The sequence below is a fragment of the Lepidochelys kempii genome, chromosome 8 (genome assembly GCF_965140285.1).
Source record: "Lepidochelys kempii isolate rLepKem1 chromosome 8, rLepKem1.hap1, whole genome shotgun sequence".
Lineage (NCBI taxonomy): Eukaryota > Metazoa > Chordata > Testudines > Cheloniidae > Lepidochelys > Lepidochelys kempii.
Genome location: NC_136387.1, coordinates 31,252,997 through 31,273,742, shown reverse-complemented (window position 1 = coordinate 31,273,742; position 20,746 = coordinate 31,252,997). Strand labels below are relative to the sequence as shown.

General features: G+C 39.1%; 1 protein-coding gene across 1 annotated transcript in view; it reads right to left on the bottom strand.

Annotated features, from left to right (window-relative positions):
* The window catches only part of DOCK2 (dedicator of cytokinesis 2), a 501,344-nt gene that overhangs the window by 66,029 nt on the left and 414,569 nt on the right, over positions 1-20,746 (bottom strand). The window contains exons 31-33 of the mRNA XM_073355961.2: positions 15,741-15,841; positions 15,590-15,648; positions 9,563-9,711 (exon numbers count right to left, since the gene is read on the bottom strand). Of these exons, the coding sequence (XP_073212062.1) occupies positions 9,563-9,711; positions 15,590-15,648; positions 15,741-15,841 (309 nt within the window). The remainder of the gene's footprint in view (positions 1-9,562; positions 9,712-15,589; positions 15,649-15,740; positions 15,842-20,746) is intronic.

Below are 20,746 nucleotides of genomic sequence, written 5' to 3'. Positions count from 1 at the left end.
TGAATAGTCCTACTTACTTCAGAGTTAAGCATGTGCTTAAGTGCTTTGCTGGATCTGGGTCTAGGGCTCTCCCTTTAGCCGAAGAAAACTTGAGGCTGCCCAGTCTAGAGACAATCCATACCATGTTGATCTGAGGTGGTCAGTAAATTGCAACACAATGTATCCCTGCTCCCTAGGTACTAAGTGTAATCCTCTCCAACACTGCCAGTCTTGGGTGATGGAGCTAGCCTGAGATCTACCACAGATTCAGCCATTACAGCACTGGGAAGGATCGGGAATCCCATGTTGCTACTTTGGAGAGAGATTTTATATATATGACAATTCCTTCAGTTCCAGGCAAATCCACATCCTATATGGAGCAGGAGCAGGTCCTCAAAGAATCAATCCTGAAGCACTTGCATGAGAGGAAAGTGATCAGGAACAGCCAGCATGGATTCACCAAGGAAAGGTCATGCCTGACTAATCGAATCGCCTTTTATGATGAGATTACTGGTTCTGTGGATGAAGGGAAAGCAGTGGATGTATTGTTTCTTGACTTTAGCAAAGCTCTTGACACGGTCTCCCACAGTATTCTTGTCAGCAAGTTAAGGAAGTATGGGCTGGATGAATGCACTACAAGGTGGGTAGAAAGCTGGCTAGATTGTTGGGCTCAACGGGTAGTGATCAATGGCTCCATATCTAGTTGGCAGCCGGTATCAAGTGGAGTACCCCAAGGGTCGGTCCTGGGGCCGGTTTTGTTCAATATCTTCATAAATGATCTGGAGGATGGTGTGGATTGCACTCTCAGCAAATTTGCGGATGATACTAAACTGGGAGGAGTGGTAGATACGCTGGAGGGGAGGGATAGGATACAGAAAGACCTAGACAAATTGGAGGATTGGGCCAAAAGAAATCTGATGAGGTTCAATAAGGATAAGTGCAGGGTCCTGCACTTAGGACGGAAGAACCCAATGCACCGCTACAGACTAGGGACCGAATGGCTAGGCAGCAGTTCTGCGGAAAAGGACCTAGGGGTGACAGTGGACGAGAAGCTGGATATGAGTCAGCAGTGTGCCCTTGTTGCCAAGAAGGCCAATGGCATTTTGGGATGTATAAGTAGGGGCATAGTGAGCAGATCGAGGGACGTGATCGTTCCCCTCTATTCGACATTGGTGAGGCCTCATCTGGAGTACTGTGTCCAGTTTTGGGCCCCACACTTCAAGAAGGATGTGGATAAATTAGAGAGAGTCCAGCGAAGGGCAAGAAAAATGATTAGGGGACTGGAACACATGACTTATGAGGAGAGGCTGAGGGAGCTGGGATTGTTTAGCCTGCAGAAGAGAAGAATGAGGGGGGATTTGATAGCTGCTTTCAACTACCTGAAAGGGGGTTCCAAAGAGGATGGCTCTAGACTGTTCTCAATGGTAGCAGATGACAGAATGAGGAGTAATGGTCTCAAGTTGCAGTGGGGGAGGTTTAGATTGGATATTAGGAAAAACTTTTTCACTAAGAGGGTGGTGAAACACTGGAATGCGTTACCTAGGGAGGTGGTAGAATCTCCTTCCTTAGAGGTTTTTAAGGTCAGGCTTGACAAAGCCCTGGCTGGGATGATTTAACTGGGAATTGGTCCTGCTTTGAGCAGGGGGTTGGACTAGATGACCTTCTGGGGTCCCTTCCAACCCTGATATTCTATGATTCTATGGAGACATTTCATTGTCAATTTTGTCTTTCAGTGTGTCAGGTTAAAAATTCTCCAGTCAGAAGATTCTGATATCAGTCTGCTATTTAATTAACAATTAAGGTTCACACATTCATCATGCTCCTCCTGAAAACAAGACAGCCGTTGCTTCTCTCTTGGGACTCGGCTAAATAGGGCCAACTGACGTCAAAGACCAACAGAATTCTTTCAGAGTATGAAATGATAATTATGCCAATCAAACTGCTTTGCCACCTATAGCCAAAATACCGCAATTAGTACAATAGTTCCAATTAGGTGTTCCTCAGAAGAGGAACACACTTATAAGCTATATAATTTGTAGGAAGTCCCCATATAACATACTGAGATGTGTCCTTCAAAGCTGTGGGAGAAAAATCCATGTGGTATTGAGATTCACAGCTTTAATTTAACAGACAAATGTTGAACTGGCTGCTTTTAGGGTTGAGCTACTTACTGTAGAGTTTCTCAGATTTCCTTTCCTGAGCAGAGCTCGCTCAATACCCATATGTGACTCCTAAGTAGTACTGGAATAATAATTTTGATCTAGAACAATTGTTCTCAAGCTGTGGGTTGGGACCCCAAAGTGGGTTGTGATCCCATTTTAATGGGGTCACCAGGGCTGGCTTAAACTTGCTGGGGCCTGGGGCCAAAGCCCAAGCCCCCGCCCCCACCCGGGGCTGAAGCTGAAGCCTGAGGGCTTCAGCTCTGGGTGGCAGGGTTCTGGGGAGAGGCCCGTGCCTGCGGCTGAAACCAGTGGGCTTTGTCCCCGCCCCACTTGTGGCACTGGGACTCAGGCAGGCTCAGGCTTCAGTCCCCCCTCCTGGTGTTGTGTAATAATTTTTGTTGTCAGAAGGGGGTTGTGGTGCAATGAAGTTTGAGAACCACTGATCTAGAACAATAGGTGTGGGCTACTACATCCCTTTCCGAGGCATATAAAAAGGAAATTTTGTGATTCAAGTTTTCTACTTCGGGTCTGAGTTTAAGAAGTAAAGAATGGATCAATGTTGATAAAGATGCACTCATTAAGGAGAAAATTACTAACATTTCCATCAGCTCAATACGGTATTGATCATTTCGGGAAACACTTCAGAATCATCTAAGTATGCCATGGTGTTAGAAAATATTATGGAGCTCTAAAGATGAGGGAATGAGAAATTAGAACTGTTCAAACTACATATAAAAGAGCAGGGGAAGAAGGGGGAAAGGTGTTTTTCTATTTTTGACTAGGTGCTCAATGAGTTAACTATGGGATATGTCTGCAGGGTTAACAGCCCTCAAGGTCTCTTTTCTGAATGCCACTTTGTCAGCATGTGTACATCTACATTTATGGAAAACCGTAACATAGCATTTAGCAACTGCTGCAGAATTGTACATAAGACTTCATTATAACAACCCATCATTCCAACTCAACTTTGCAGTACGTATTTTGTTGTTATTATTTTTAACACTGTGGCATACTTAGAGGATTGTGAAAGGCTTCTAAACTGATGCAGCTAATATATGTGACAGAGCTATAAGGAAAATTTCAGAAGGGGCTCACACATAAAGCATTCTTATGAGTTAAGGCTCTCCGCAACTGTAAGAATTAGGTCAATGTCGGACAAAATGGACTGAAAATCTATTTCCTGTTTTGGGCTGAAGGAAAAGGAGGATCCTTACCTCTGCTTTCTTTTTTTAATTTCTTGTGCATCAGTCCTAACTGAAATAGGAGCATTTCTTGCTGAAGAGACCATAAACAGTTTTGGCAGGTTAGAGGTGATGAACTGTGTGCTGTGCGCCCCAGTAATAGTTTAGTACCTAATGCTAGAACCGCCATACATTTTGGTGCTCCTGTTTCCATCACCGTTTATTGTAATCAGAGTACCAGCAGCTCCAAACTGGGTCAGTGGAGTAATAAATATTCACCTTATGTCAGAGCATAAGGCAATTTTAAATAATTCATTCTGATAAAAAGAACTGCCTTCTGCATTGTATATGACAGAGATATTGAGAAGTGGGAAGTAGCAAAGTTCCATCGTTTCAGGCACAGGCAAATTGGAGGATAACCAAAGTACAGGATTGCTGTGTGTGCAAGAGATGCACAGAACACGAGACAAGGTTAAATAGATGTGGGTTGCATCTGATGTGAAAACGGCATCGAATGAGGAGAAATCCATCACTGGGTTTGAAGTGGCAGGCCACAACTTTACTTAACTTAACATAGAGGCAGGGGGATACCCACCCTGATACCCATACTCTCACCTTTCAGGACAGTAAGTGATTCCAGTGGAAGGGGGTTACAGGGCTTCTACCATATAACTCAGGACAGACTCTCCTCAGCTTACCCTGCAGACTCCACTCGCTCATCTGAGTCAAAGCACCCACCCTCCCACAAGAGAGATGGAGGTACTAAAAGAGGGGACCTTACCCTTTGATAGGTCTTCACCTATCCCAGGAATAAAAGTCCCTTCAGTAAAATTCTGGGTCTTTTTCTTCCAGGGATTGTTCCCTTTAGCTGCACTGGAGACTGGCAGCAAACTGTGACAAACTAACCTGCTTACTATTGTTAATTATTAAATCCTATTCCTATTTAACTTAATGCCTCCAGGATGCTGCAGGGAAGGCAAAAAACTGCCCAGGCCTCTGTTAATTTAGCCTCAATGGAAAGAAATAATTCCTAGTTAACCCCGGAACAGGTGATTGGTCAGACTCGCAGCCTCCACAAAACACAGCTCCAAAGCTACCAGTACAGGTTGGGGAGGGTGGGGCTGCTGGAATGGAGCAAAGAGCGGCTCCACATGGTTTGGGCTAGGGTGTGTGATGGACCAATCAGCTCCTATCCTCCGCAAGCTAGCCAATGAGTGGCTAGACACTCAGCAGGGGAGGGGCACCCCTTCATTCTCTCAGAGCGTTCTCCTCTTTCGTTCAGCTGTATCTGTCCCAATCACTGTCAGCCCCATCAAGTTTCCCACCTCTTGAGGTGGGTGGGTGGCATTCTGAGCCACTAGGTAGAGCTGTGACCTGTAGACTATCAAAATTTCCCCTTTTGACTGTTTGCCGCAGTAATGTGCAGAAGTGTGAGGGCAGCATAAGCTCAGCCACTATCTAGGACAAATCATCAACCAATAAAATCCTCCTTTGTATGTACCGAGCAGTTGATAAGAAATGGGTTTCTTTTCTAAAGAGGAGGTGATAATTCCACAGTCGCTTGATCCAGGAAGAAAACCAAGAATTGGGAAAAAGAAACTACTAAAAATGATTTCTTCAGCCCTCATGAGTCTTAGTCTTTTTCTTTCCTCTGTAACAACACTAACTGCATGCACTGGCAGCTTGTCACCAGCTGCAAAAGCAGTTGGTTGCTTGAACTGAAATAAATAAAAGATGCTGGCCAACATTCATAGGAGAAGCCTTTGAATCCTAAAGTTTAAGTGCCAAATTCAGCCCTAGTACATCATGACGTATCTCCACCGACTTCAGTGGAGTGATGCCTTCTTGTAACAGGATCCACTTTGGCTTTAAAACTTCTTGCTGTATTTTTCTAATGAAATAAAAAGCCTCAACGACTTGAGCAGACTTTAATACCAGCCACACAGAGTCTGCAGTCTGTGCTTTGGTTAGGTGGATTTGAGTATGAAGTGTCATGCTACTTTTGGACGGGTTATAAATTGAAATGCTCTTTAGTATTGATAATGAGGCAGTTCTATTTCCTTTAAATCCTTGGGCCTATTAAGATTTCAGGAACTGAGTCCTGAGCATGCGGAGCTTGCTGAAACCACTTCCATTCATTTACTTTTCGCTAGGAAAGATACATGACTTCTATAGCCTGGCTATGAGTAAATATCCACCTTCTATCTAGTCTTGCAAGTACACTTCATTAGTGAGAGCTATTATGTTGGATCATATTAAAGAAGTTCTGTATTAAAATCACAAATGAGTTTGATTCCCCAGAGTTTAAATTCCAGGGTATTACTAATTAAGAGGTCTCTTGGTTTTTGGTACTGCTTCTCTCCCTCTATGTGTGAAACTTGCAAGCTGCTAATTGTTAGTACATTCTAAGACAGAGACTGTTCTCAAAGCCATTCTTTGTAACAACAACTCCTCACACAGACAGAGACTCAAAGCAATACTCTGTAACAACAGAAACAGCACCCAGAGACTCCCCGCCCTTTTGTTGTATTCATCTTGCTTTGTTAACAATTGTGATTAAAACAGAGAGACAGGATGTATGTGGATGGATGCTTGGTGTGGATAATAACTGATCAGGGAACTGCCAGCCTAAGAATCCAGTGTCCATCGACTGAAGAAGGCGTAAAGTGGAAATAACCAGAGGACCCCCGGATGGCAAACTGGAATCCACCCAACCGTCTCAAGAATGGGAGAACCAAAGAACAAGATAACATCTGGCAGCACGGAGCCGTCAGGAATGTGCCATCTGCTGATTGATTCAGCAACAGCATGATGAAGCAATTCTCATAGACTGGCATAGGAAGAAATTCCTATAAAAATGGACTCTAGAAAGTGAGAACTTTGGGGTCTGATTCTGCAAACCAACTTCCAGGAGCATCAGATGAGCATCTGACAAGGCTCTGCTCCCTCCTCATGTCCACGCCACCTAGCCAGTGGCTTGGCATGAGCAACTCTGAGGCTGGTAACTATGATAACAACCTTGCAGAACCTCTGTGTGTGTGTGTGTATGAATGAATGTGTGAATAAATATGAAATTGAATGGAATGTTATAGCTATAACTGCTTACTATGATTCTTTCTGTATTCACAATAAATGTGGCATTTTGCCTTTTTCCCTTTAATAAGATCCTGCTGGTTTTTATTTTATTGGTATAACATTATTGTGTCGTCATTAGTAGCACTGTTCATTTTTCTTTTTTGATAACTGTCAGGAAAGAAAAGTAGTTTTAGAATATGTCCACAGATGGCTGCAATAAGTGAAGGATTTAAATGACGACACGGAAACATGAATAGACATGGCTTACTTGAATGGAAATATTATTACATATGAATTAATCTTTCATAAGCGAAAGTTAAATCTTTGTAAAGATTAATTTAAATCCATGTTTATTTTAATAATGTTTTCATTTACTCTGCAAAGAGGTACACTGTTTACTGTTCTTAGAAAAAAGGTTTTCAAAAGCAAGTTTTTTTGCATCTCTCTTTTTGGTTGATGTTTTATCAGCTCAATTATAGCAAATACAAGTGGCTTACCACTCTGACCATGTTCTTTCATTTGGAGGTCTTGTTGGGACATTCCAGCAAGGATGGTTTACACATACTCTTAATCACTATACTTTTTTGTTACAGTTCAAATCACCTCCATGCCTGGGTATAATTTCTATTTTGTGTCAATGGGAGTTACATGTGTATATTGGAGGCAATAGTTCCCAAAAGAAATATATTTGTATGTGGTGGACTTAGACCTACAATACATCAACAAGCACTCCTATGGTGGTAATAGGGTGCTATGGTGGCGTTTCTCCTCCCCACCCCAGGTTGTTTCCTAAAATACAGCACCAAATAATTATAAAGATATTTTCTAAGAATGGCTGAAGTACAGTAGTATTTGATAAATTTAGCTAATCCTCATATCCTTAACTGAATTGGGTGGAAATTTCAAAATCACCTGGGAGATGTAGGAGAGCACATCCCATTTTCAAAAGTGACTTAGGCACACAGAAGACTAAAGTTTAATTGAATGGTTCCTAAGTGCCCAACTCATTTTTGAAAATTTTACACTTGATCTTTTTAAAGAAAATATCTTACTTCAGAAAAAATATTACTGTCCACTTTGAAACTATCCATTAACAAATACTAGAGCTTCAATGCTTGCATATTATGCATAAATATACTTTATTTTCCATTAGTGTCTCTTCTTTAACTTTACTAATCCATGAGTTTCATACTAATCCATGAAAATTGCTAAATTACTACAACCCAATTCCTTTCCAATGTGTATTTTTCTCGAAGTCCAAACTTCAACTGTGAATTTTAAAAAAGTTTATCTTAATCATGCCAATGCAATAGCAGGCAAAGAGGAGACATGCTTTTCAACTCATAAAAGTGATTTTTATTTCAGAAGTAACACTATGGAGTCCAATGAAGTATAACAAACAGCATAAAATAATAATGCAGCATGAGTGACTACCCAATGAAAACTATTAGGCAATTATTCTTAAAGTGTACTAAAGTGAACATCTTTGTTCCTCCACACTGAAGAAAAATATCACCTGAAACATATTTATATCTGCATAATGTAAGGGCCATGTGAGTGTCTGGCATCTTCTAGGTCCTTAAGCTTTTGTCCTTGAAAATCAGTCAGTTTGACTGATTTGTTTCCAGGGTTTTTTGCTGTATGTAGGTCTATGCATCTATCCTAACAGATGAAGTATAAGCCAAGAAGAGGAAAACATTTTTAAGAAGGCAAAATATAAGACTATTAGGACATGGAAAGAACAGATGCACAGAAGCAAAGTGGTTTATAATCTTGGCCTTAAACCAAAAGATTTGTGCTAAAATACTAAACAAACTGGAAATTTCATCTGCCACTTTGTTCCGGGTTCAGCTAATAGAAAAATCTTGTCCCATATAAACTAAAGCACAGATATACATGTGCACACACCAGTAATGTACTCAATTTTTTCAACTAACATTGTAGATAGTGAAATGTAACTGATTTTTGGTACTAATTTAATGTCTTGTTTGTCATTTATCAATATGTAGGCAGGCTGATTGATATCATTTATAATTTGCATGCAGCAGTGCCTAGAGGTGCCATTGTGCTAGGTGCTGTACAAACACAGCTTAAGACAATCCATGCCACAAAGAGCTTACCAACTGATACACAGGAAGGGAAACAAAAGGACAAAGAGGTAAAGCAATTTGTCTAAGGACACACAGTAGGTCAGTCACAGAGTTGGCACTAGAATCCAGGTCTCCTGAGTCTTAGTACAGGACCCTACTCACTGGACCATACTTGTTTGTTATGTGAATTTTTTGACAAATATTGCATGAACATTAGAGCTGGTCAACATTTTTTACTATTTTTTCCCTGTTTTTATCAAATGTATGTTGACAAAAATTTTCTATATTCCAGATGAAAAATTTCATGGGGAGGAAAAGCATTTTCCTTAATAAAACCTGACTTTCACAAACTTTATTTTCAAAGTTTTTCCAGTTAGAAAACAGTAGAGATCTTTGAAAAGTGGGTGCTTAATCACTTTTACCTTTTTTACCTCTCCACTCCCCCCACCGCCTTTTCCAGTGGAAGAAAGGGGGAAGGGATTTTAGAAGTGAGAGAAAGGGGGAATAAAAGAACAAATAAAAAAATCAGTTTCTGAAAAACAAAATTGAATGGACATTTTAAGATTAAATGAACATTTTTGTTTCATTTACAAAATTGTCATAGAAAACCTTAACATTTTGGTTGAAAAGTTTAGAAATGGGATTTTTCCTTTGACGTTTTCTGTGGGAAAAGTTTGGGTTTTATAACCAACTGTAATAATATTTCATGTCTTGCAAACTATTCACTAGAACTATTACTTCAGATATTCTGCATTCAACACTTATTATTTCTGCAGTATGATCATTCATCTCTTACATCTCGTGATAGTGTGTCTGTTTCATGTTTGAATAACTGGTTTGTTTACAAGCAGAAATAGGGCTACATTAAGTCACTTCTTTTGCACTTGCAGATCAACATAGTCACACAATATTTCCTGTTTTTTTCACTTTCTGCAAACAGAAAACTCACTGCACAGAGTTCACAGTTAAATTTTAAGAAATGCTTAATACCTTTTTGCAGCAGATGTCCAGCTCTATTCAAAATCTTTAAGAATAATGTAGCTATTAAAACAAATCCTGTGTATCTTTCTATTACCTTTTTGAATTCTCCTGTCTTATGATATTCACACAGCATCATATCAAAGAAGATTGGGATTGTGGCTTTTCGTAGCTCAATTTCTGGAATCAGAGTCATTTCCAAAATTGGTCCAACCATCCCCGGAATAAAGCAGATTTTATTCTGGCCTAGAAAAACAATGGTGAAAGGAGTATTGGAAAAGAGAAGAAAACTACCACTTTGGTAAGAAACAATCTCAGATTTTTAGCCATTAAAATATTGTTATAACTATCTGTTTCAGTAATGGTCTCACAGTTAGTTACACATCCTTCTCAATTCTTTTTCAGAAGCAGAAGGCATATTGAGGGATATATTCTCATTTCAAGATACTGGGTCATTTCCTGCTTGAAATGAGCATTCATGCCAGCTGAATGAATTCACACTTTGGCATCCTTTCAATTTTTCAGCTTTTCAGATCTTACTGAATACTGTACTGTACATGCTTGCTGTAGAAAGTAATCAGGCTCTAAGACACCCCGCTCCCCCACCCCCCCCCAAAAAAAACCAATCAATTGGAGAGAATATTACAATAGCTATATGACATATTCTCTTATCTAAGTTATAAAGGGGAGAAAAATCAGCCTTTATTCTTAATGAATAATATCAACCATTAAAAATCCAGAACGGAAATTGTATCCTGGTAGGTATTCTAGATCATGTGCACAACTACTGAAAAGCCACCTGAAATAATCCTGTAGCACAGCAGTTACATCAGTTGTCAGAGAACCCCCAGATTGTGCTTTAGGAGACATCTGCAATTATGACAGATGATAGAAGTGTTGTAGCAATTGTCGTATCTGAAAAGAAACCTGGTACTAAATATTCTCCAAAAGCTGATCGTTGCATAGAAAAAAGGATTTTCTATATGAATCTGACCACACTTGTCCATGAAATCCAGTGTCCTGCCTCTGGCAGTGTGTAATATCTGGTGCTTCCATGCAAAGAGAAGAATCCCCATCAACAAATGTGACCAATTTTACAATTCCTTTGCCTTATTTTATTTATTAAAAAATTATATAAGGTGCCCATCACTGTAGCATCTGGGCATCAGTACCACACTAGTCTGATTTGCCTCTCACATCAGTTTCTTACTGGTGTGATGAGATGTGGTGCAGAAGTCTCTTTCAGGAATCACTCTAGGAGATGGAGAGAATCTAGGAAAAGAGCTTCCTCGTCCATAGTACAATGAAGATGAACACAAGGAGAACTTCTCCAAAGGGGAAGTTGCAATAGGCTACAGAGATTCTGACTCCCTGATTCTGAAGTATAGATTGCATATACCTGATAAAGAAATATACTTTTTAAAAACAATTACTGGAAACTAAAGAAAATAAATTTTACTGTTACTAAACAATGGCCACCCTTTCATTGGAGCAATACTTACCACTTATAGGGTTTTATCACTTCAAAGTCTTTAAAAGACTGATCCTGAAAACACATAAGGTTCTACCAGATGTATGGCTTACCATCATGAATAGTCCCATTGCAATCAATTGAAATGTTGATGATAGTAAGCACTACATTTGGTCGTTAACTTTTGCAGAAGCAAGTCCCTTAAGTCTCTCACCTTTTTGCGGTAGGTCTGCTATGTTTCTTTACTTTAAAGATAGGAAACTGAGACACAAAGAAGTTAAGGAACTTGCCAAAGGACACAGGATAGTTAGTTCAGAGCCAGGATTAAAATGTTCCTTCCTTCTAGTCTCAAATTCAATCCACCTGCCTATGTTACCTTTTTGTTCCCTACTCCAGGCAGCACAGTCTAAATAAACAATTTGGTCTGTGTATGATTTATGGTATTTACATTTGTTATGAAGTTTCTTTTCTTTAAATAGACAGTAGCAGTTTGGAAATTAGATCAAATAAATCCAAGGAGAATTAATATCAAATGATGGTTATGACACAGATAACACAGCATGGTTTTGTGGTGTGAATTTTCTAAGATGCCCTTTTTTCTGGCTGCTGCAATGGCATAGATTGTTAGATTTGGGGAGGGGCAGTAGAAGCAGAGAATGATCCTCATACAGGCAGTTTAATACAGAGTGAATGGAATGACTCCAGAGATGTTCTGCAATGTTACTGGATTTTAGAAAAATAATAGCGGAGATGTTTTTGGTTCACAAAGCAAGGGTTGATTTGGGAAAAGAGATTAACTTAAAAGGCACACCTACTGCTACCAGACTCTAAAGAATGAGAATGACAACAGTGGTTTCAAAGGCTTTCTTTTTCTTTTGCTCTTACTTGGGCAGATTCTTTTTTTTTTTTTAAATGATTGCTTTGAAAGCTAAACAATCAATACGCTAAAATAGTAAGACTTAACCAGACCTGCCTGAATAATATTTGTTGTAATAAAATCTCTGTCTAAAAGCAAAGAAATGCTCTAGTCTTCAATTAAGAATTTGCAGGGTTTAAAAAAACATTACCACAGAGTACCTGATCATTAGGACGAGTGTGTTTGATGCAAGGTATTGAGAACAAACATTCAAAATGCACAGGCAAGCACGGACATCTGCATCCAGTTGGGCAACTGCACAGTTAAATATAGATACCAAAGAAATCTCATTGCTCTTCATGAAGGAGACTCAAACAAGCCTTTTAGCCGAAAAGAATATTTTCCATGTCTTTATGCAACTAACACAGCCCCTTTTAGTACATATTTGAAAAGTCTAATTGATTTCATAGTACAGGGTGTTATAACAGCCTCAGCAACTGTCTGATTTAGTTTTTGCTTTCTAATGCTCAGATAGCTCCTGCTTCTACATACTCTCTCCCTTCTGGTGTCTAGCCTAACTTTGGTGATGGAGATACAGACCTAAGAAGATCTGGACACACTGTAAGGGGAAAATTTCATGCCCCTCAGATAAGATGTATTGGTGCACAAATTCAGGGAAAAAGACACACTACAACAATGTTTTGATGTAAGGAATCCTTGTCACAATGAAGTCTTGGATAGAAAGGTGAATACATTACAGAATCTTGTACCTATCAATACAATGGGATCCTACATGTGCGAAGGAAACAGACACTGCATTTTCCACAGTAATCCTACATGTTAAAGGGGGGAAAAAGTGATGGGATAGGCAGTACTCATGTTTGATACTCAACAGAAGTCCGTCATTGCTTAGCATAGAGCAAACAGCTGAAAATGGCTCATTTGTAGATAATTAAATTTGCCTAGAATACCCTTAGACCAACAAAATGGCAGGAAAGCTTATTATGCAGCAGCCTTTAATGATACCCTATATTTTCTACTTGTTGATGACTTGTTGATTTTTTGTTTGGAACAAATTATCTTACTCCCCAATCCATTTAGACTTTTAGATCTCCCCTTACATAAAAGAAAGCGACTCCTGGGGCTGAAACAGAAGCTATGATTGTTTGATAGGTTGGAGTTGCTACATGTTCAGTAACCAAAAAGGACATTTGTCATTTCTGAACTCTACCTCTAAGATGCACAAACATAATGTGAGCTGACATCTTTCATACTGTAGCTTTATGCTCTCTTTTCAGAGGCCACCATGATTTTAAAGTAACCAGACATATTTTCCTCTCCATTTCCTTAATATGGGACCCTACATTCAATTGTCACTGGTTAGTACACAGAAAAGGAAGGGGTACCATTTGGGAAACAAAGGAACGTGATTTAAGATTGGGTTCTACATCACAATGCTTTTCTCTTTCATGTAATCATTTAGAGGAGTATGAAAAAGGTAGCTATACGTACAGTACAAAATATTTAGGGTCTGCTCACATTCAAGTAATTAGAACAATTGGATCGGACAATAGGATAACTTCAACAGAAGCAAGACTCTTAGGCTGAGATTTTCAAAGCTGCCTGATGTATTTGGCCATCCAAATCATATTAATTTTAATGGGAAATCAGCGTCCAAATCCACTAGTGCCTTTTAATCAGCCTTAGTCTCTATGACTGGTGTACATATAAATGAAGTGTAAGCACATTCCATTATCACTGCCACCAGCAAAATAACTTCATCTGCATGGTGTCTGTTATACCTCTGAAAACTCACAAGCTTCTCTCTTAAAATTTAAGCAAGGATTCTCAGAAGATTTCAGCAATATTGTCTAAAATCCACACCAGTATTAGTTACCTTTTCCCCTGCTGTGGTTTTGTATTCAAACTGGATCTAGGATTCCAGAAAGTCTGAAGGTTAGGGGCTGTTCGGAACCACATGTTAGTTTTGGGCCCATCACTATTATTACACCCTGCATACAGCCACTTAATGTTACTTCTGCCACTGCTCTTTTGTGAGTCCCAAACTGAAATGACGACGATGATGATGATCTTATCCTCCTTAAATTATTCTCACCCTGCTTTTAGGCATGTGAGTAGAAGACTATATATGCGATCAATACCTGTGACTATATGGTGATACAGAGACCTGGAAAAGTCTAGAATTTATTTCCGCTAATCACCCAGAAGACTAGATGTCGGTCTTGCTATCTGAACCTGTAAAGGTCAAACCCTCTGTCCTCTTACAAACTCCATCATAGATTTTAAGGTCCGAAGGGATCGTTAGATCATCTAGTCTGGCCTCCTGCATAACATGTTCCATCCAGTTAACCCTGTATTGAGTCCAGTCATCTGCATTTCACTAAAGCATATCTTCCAGAAAGGCATCTTGGTTTGAAGGCATCAAGCGATGGAGAATCCATTACATCTCTCGATAGTTTGTTCCAATGGTTTATCATGCGCATTGTTAAAAATATGTGCCTTATTTCTAATTTGGTTTTACTTTCAGCCATTGATTTTTCTTATGCCTTTCTCCACTAGATTAGAGAGACTTTAAATATGCCATATTTTCTCCCGTTATACTTGTACACCATTATCAAATCACCTCATTATCTTCTTTTTGATAAGTTAAACAGACTAAGTTCTTCAAGTCTCTCACTGTAAGGCTTTTTTCTAGTCATTGAAACACATTTTGGTCCACTCCCACCTCATTCCAAAATCCTGGATTGTCTTCAGAGAAGGGATAAACAACCTCTCTCATCTAGACCTACGAAGCAGGTAGCCATTCCCTGTTAACTGCTGAAGTTATCTGACACTTGCCAAAGAGAATGCCTATCCTCAACTGAAGGGCAAATACAACAGGATAATTGTGATCTTAAAAAGGCAGTCACTTCACCAAGGAAAACCAACAAATATGGCTTCTGCTGATTCACCTGAATATCTGGGGCTAGGCTGAATAAACTAGGGGCCTGGCAGGAATGCAATGAGTGTTATATAATTTGTCCAACCACATCTTGAAACTTTTAGCCAGAAATATACAATTAAGAGGTATCTTGAAATTTTCACAGCTATCCAAGGGAGGAGAAATTCCATAGACTCAAAAATAAGCACATTTTTTAGGTTTATTTCATGGAAATATTTTGTGGAGCTCTGTAAGAGATGGGTATGTTTAAAATATAAATATTATATTTATCCTCCACTGGCTAGATTTGTGAGCGTTGGTATATGTTTGTAATAGCTAGTTTAAATTTAGTGGTGTGTCTGGTGTCTGTTACCTCCACTTTAATTATGCTACTGCCTTAATCCCAGGTTATTTCCATTCTGAACATATGTTTATTTTGCTGAAATTAAATGCATTTTTTCCACTGGCACTTAGTCATAATTCAGTGACATTGTATTATAGTGAAACTCTAATAGAGGAAAATGCTAAATTGAACAGACGTGGTTTGATTTTATCAACCTTAAAAAAGTAAAAAATTATCAGATCTGTCTAGGGATTTGTGAACAAAGTTCAACTAGCAGAGAAATCTTCCTCATGTGTCAATGTCCTCTAAAATATTAAAATCACTGGATAAGCTTTTGGATAATTCCTTGGGCTGCCAAAGGAAGAACATCTGACAGTCTGAAAATCAGATCTATTTAAAATTCCTGAATCATGTCACAGACTCTTTCCAAGAAGGAGGGCGGGGGGAGGGGGGGGGGCGGGAAGGGAGGAGCACTATAGGTACAGATGTGCTTGAGACTGTATAGTTACTCACCAAGTTTGTACCACATGTCACGGATAGCAAAGCCAATTAAACATCTCATATCCCCATATCTAGAAGAGAAAAGGGAAAAACCACTGGTTTTACTGACATTTTATTATGAAAGTAAAGAAAATATCATCTAAGATATTGAAATTATACTTACTTATTCAGGATCTTATTGTACTTTGCATGGGAGAAATGTTCTAGTTGCAGAGAATCCTGGGTAATAAAAGCCACTGCCAGATGAAAATAGTTGTTCCACAGCTGTAAATTGAATATTAGGAAGTTATAATGGTTTTGAACTAACATGAGAAGTAATATTAAAAACATGTGTAAACCTTGATGAAATAAACCTTGATTGATGAAGGAAAATGATGAAAGCAGCATGAGGTTTTAATATTATGCAGAGTTGTCTGTCATTACTACTACACAATTAGCATAAAGGCAAGAGAGATGGGGTTTTATAACCACTGGTCTGCATTTGCTCTTAACAGAATTTGAATAAATAGTGCTAATGGAGATTCATGTGGGGATCATTAGGTAATAACAATAAACCACAAACCACAGCAGGGCTGGTTAAAATACAGTACATCCCACTACTCACCAGATCCTGAGGCATCCAATGTATTTATGCCATATTTGATTGTCTCCTTAACAAAGGCCTGGCCTCTTTGTGCCATACTCCAACTGCAGTTTTTGTGCAAAACTCCCATTTATTCTGAAGGGAATTCTGCACATGAAACAAGGGCAAAATACGGTCCTGTGTACCTCCCATTAATGATGAGTCATTAACACACACTGAGAGGAGAATAACCCCTATATTTTAAGTGTGAAATCCTTCCTTATTGCTAATAGCAGATTGGTTTGTTCTCTTGCTAACCAAAATGAAATACTGGGAAATTCTGCCACATGCTTTAATGATAAAGGATTATATATTGCAGCGGTATGAGAGTTTTCCTACTGGAAGAATGGCTGGCCAGCCCAGGAGAAGCTAAAGCAAATGCTAATTTAAAAGGCTTGTAAATAGTAAGAAATGCTTCTAATTGGTTTCTTTTTTAAAAAAAAGTTGTTTAAATATATCTAAATGGCTTAAGATGATGATTAGTATATGCTATAGTAAATGCATTCAGCACTTAATTAGAAGTATTAAACAAAATGCACGTGACTGTTACAAACTATTCCCCACCAGTTAGATAGAGAGAAACTCACCACGGTGCAAAGGGCCTGAAAAAAACCCTACATACCGTGTAAGCATTAAAAGCATAGTGGGTTTCACCCTTTGAGATCTGAAGAGCTCTTTGTGCACAACCTAAAATTATTTGGAACAGATACCAACATCCAACAAAATATATATAGAGAGAGAGTAAAATGGGAACATTTCCTGTAGTAAACAAAATCTTCAAATCCTTTCTACAGCGTCAAAAAGCTGCTGCATTAAGATTAATATATTCCTTTCTTAGTGCCCCACAGCTTCTCTACAGTTTTCCTTTCCAGATTTTGCTTATTAAAAAAACCTTATGGAAGGACTCTACAGTAATGGTTTTGTTCCTGTCCTGTTTTAACTATCTACAATCCATAAATCATATTCATCCTTGGTGTAACTCCACAGAATTCAGTCAAATTACACCAGGGTTTCATTTGGCCTGGATCACATTATACAATTCAATGATGTCCTAAACTGATCCTGACAAATCAGAATCTTATTGGAAACTACATTTGGATATTAACACAACACAGGACAGCATCTTGTCTGTTACCAGTATTTAAATCACACCTCAATCTAATTTCTGACAGTATATAGCAATGCAGAATACTTGACGACATTTCCCCCCAAGATAAATATTATTCAGGTTCAGAGTAACAGCCGTGTTAGTCTGTATTCACAAAAAGAAAAGGAGTACTTGTGGCACCTTAGAGACTAACCAATTTATTTGAGCATGAGCTTTCGTGAGCTACAGCTCACTTCATCGGATGCATACCGTGGAAACTGCAGCAGACTTTATATATACACAGAGAATATGAAACAATACCCCCTCCCACCCCACTGTCCTGCTGGTAATAGCTTATCTAAAGTGATCATCAGGTGGGCCATTTCCAGCACAAATCCAGGTTTTCTCACCCTCCACCCCCCCACACAAATTCACTCTCCTGCTGGTGATAGCCCATCCAAAGTGACAACTCTTTACACAATGTGCATGATAATCAAGTTGGGCTATTTCCTGCACAAATCCAGGTTTTCTCACATCCCCCCCACCCCCATACACACACAAACTCACTCTCCTGCTGGTAATAGCTCATCCAAACTGACCACTCTCCAAGTTTAAATCCAAGTTAAACCAGAACATCTGGGGGGGGGGGTAGGAAAAAACAAGAGGAAACAGGCTACCTTGCATAATGACTTAGCCACTCCCAGTCTCTATTTAAGCCTAAATTAATAGTATCCAATTTGCAAATGAATTCCAATTCAGCAGTTTCTCGCTGGAGTCTGGATTTGAAGTTTTTTTGTTTTAAGATAGCGACCTTCATGTCTGTGATTGCGTGACCAGAGAGATTGAAATGTTCTCCGACTGGTTTATGAATGTTATAATTCTTGACATCTGATTTGTGTCCATTTATTCTTTTACGTAGAGACTGTCCAGTTTGACCAATGTACATGGCAGAGGGGCATTGCTGGCACATGATGGCATATATCACATAGGTGGATGTGCAGGTGAACAAGCCTCTGATAGTGTGGCTGATGTTATTAGGCCCTGTAATGGTGTCCCCTGAATAGATATGTGGACACAGTTGGCAACGGGCTTTGTTGCAAGGATAAGTTCCTGGGTTACTGGTTCTGTTGTGTGGTATGTGGTTGTTGGTGAGTATTTGCTTCAGGTTACGGGGCTGTCTGTAGGCAAGGACTGGCCTGTCTCCCAAGATTTGTGAGAGTGCTGGGTCATCCTTTAGGATAGGTTGTAGATCCTTAATAATGCGTTGGAGGGGTTTTAGTTGGGGGCTGAAGGTGATGGCTCGTGGCGTTCTGTTATTTTCTTTGTTAGGCCTGTCCTGTAGTCGGTAACTTCTGGGAACTCTTCTGGCTCTATCAATCTGTTTCTTTACTTCTGCAGGTGGGTATTGTAGTTGTAAGAAAGCTTGACAGAGATCTTGTAGGTGTTTGTCTCTGTCTGAGGGGTTGGAGCAAATGCGGTTGTATCGCAGAGCTTGGCTGTAGACGATGGATCGTGTGGTGTGGTCAGGGTGAAAGCTGGAGGCATGCAGGTAGGAATAGCGGTCAGTAGGTTTCCGGTATAGGGTGGTGTTTATGTGACCATTGTTTATTAGCACTGTAGTGTCCAGGAAGTGGACTCCAGTCAATAACTCCAGTTTTTGCCTTATTAAAAATATTTGACTGATTAATTTGAACCATTTTGTTGCTTTTGAAGACTTTGGGGTTCTATATCTATTGATGAATGTGAAACATACCATAAACAGGTAAATTACATTGGTGAAAGTGGAAATTGCTCATACGAAATCCTGCCCACCAATAGGTCTGGAGATGCATGATCTCTAATGCCAGGATTGACACTGAGCCCCTAGGATAAGTTCCTAATGTCTCTCCCTCAATTTCTCTACTTGTAAAATGCAATCCCATCCTCCCCTGAAGTGATTCACTGTGTAGGAAACACAGTATTTTGCATTTCTAAAGTATATGCTAGTCAAGAACCTTTAAGCTCTTAATCACTGAATTAAGCCCCACAACACTGTGCAAGGTATAGCATTGGCCCCATATTATAGATGGGGAAATGCAGGCAAAGAAAAGTCAAACACCCCACTGGTAAGAAGAGAACCCACACTGCATGACTTCCAGTGCAGTGTTCCATGCTTCCTCAGAACTTCTCTAACCTAGAAGTACAACTGCATGGGTAAAAAAACTAAATGGACTTACTGGAGAGCAAGTTCACATAGCATATTTATGTAGAACACAGAGGCATTCACAGAATTTATACCCACACTTGAATGAATATATATATATATACACATCAATTGCCAAGTTGGAAACTGGAGGGTACCACAACAGGCTTCCAACAATCTCATGAGGAGTAGAAAATCTGGCTGGTTTTGACTTCTCTGATTCTATCAGGCTAGCCAGCAAGAGAAAACACAGCAGCAAGGTGTTATGGTGCTCCTCTTTTTCCCGCAAACTTTTGAAACTGATGAATGCCTCACACATTCTCTAATGCCTACCTGCACTGTTCACACATTTTCCCTTGTAGCTACATAATTACTTGCTTAGACTCACTGACCAATAGTCCGATTCTTTTTGACATTACATTGGGAATGGCAAATTGATTTATGTTGACTGATTTATGATTTTCACTTATAAGTGAAAGAAAGGTTAAATATGATGGCAGATGTCCAGCATATTTTAAATTGGATAGAAAAGAGTCTGGTTAGCTTTTTTTCTGCATGAAAAATAGCATTTGGATTGAAAACTTGATTACCAAGTTTCTGACTAATGTAGTCAAAAATAAACATTAACTCTGAACATCAAAGTTTAGAACAGAAATAATTATAGGTGTTCAATCTACTACACCATTTCACATGGACATTTTTAGTTGTCTTTGCTCCTTCGTGCATTATGGATTGAGCAGAGGACAGTGGCACCTGAATCAATATGTAACAAATTTCAAATGTGTATTGGGCTCTTGAACACATTTTGTAGAGAAATGGGCCATATCTTTTAAATAAAATGTTTCATGTAATCATGAGCCATAACAACAAAAGAGGTCTAGATGTCACAGAAAACTGAAAAGGATCACATTAAATAATCATTCTATGATTATGATCGATTTTAGGGAGTGGTTTTGGTTTAATTCACAATATATTTTTAGCTCCTAATAATTTTGTCCATGTTCACATATATTTGTCTTTTTACCCGTTACAGCTGAATAATTTACAATTAATATTTTATTCTTTGATTTTAGCCATAAGCAATATTGTGAATGCCAGGATTTTTTTTAAAATATTTTTTCAATTTTTTTTACTCTATGGATTTATCACAAATATTGATGTTCAAGCAGCATTGCTTAGCTGTTTTTGGTCAGATATATTATATAGTATTTCCATTTTCTGATTGGATGAGCATGCAAGAACTTTCGTTGTAAATGTCAGTGAGAGCAGATTTAAAAT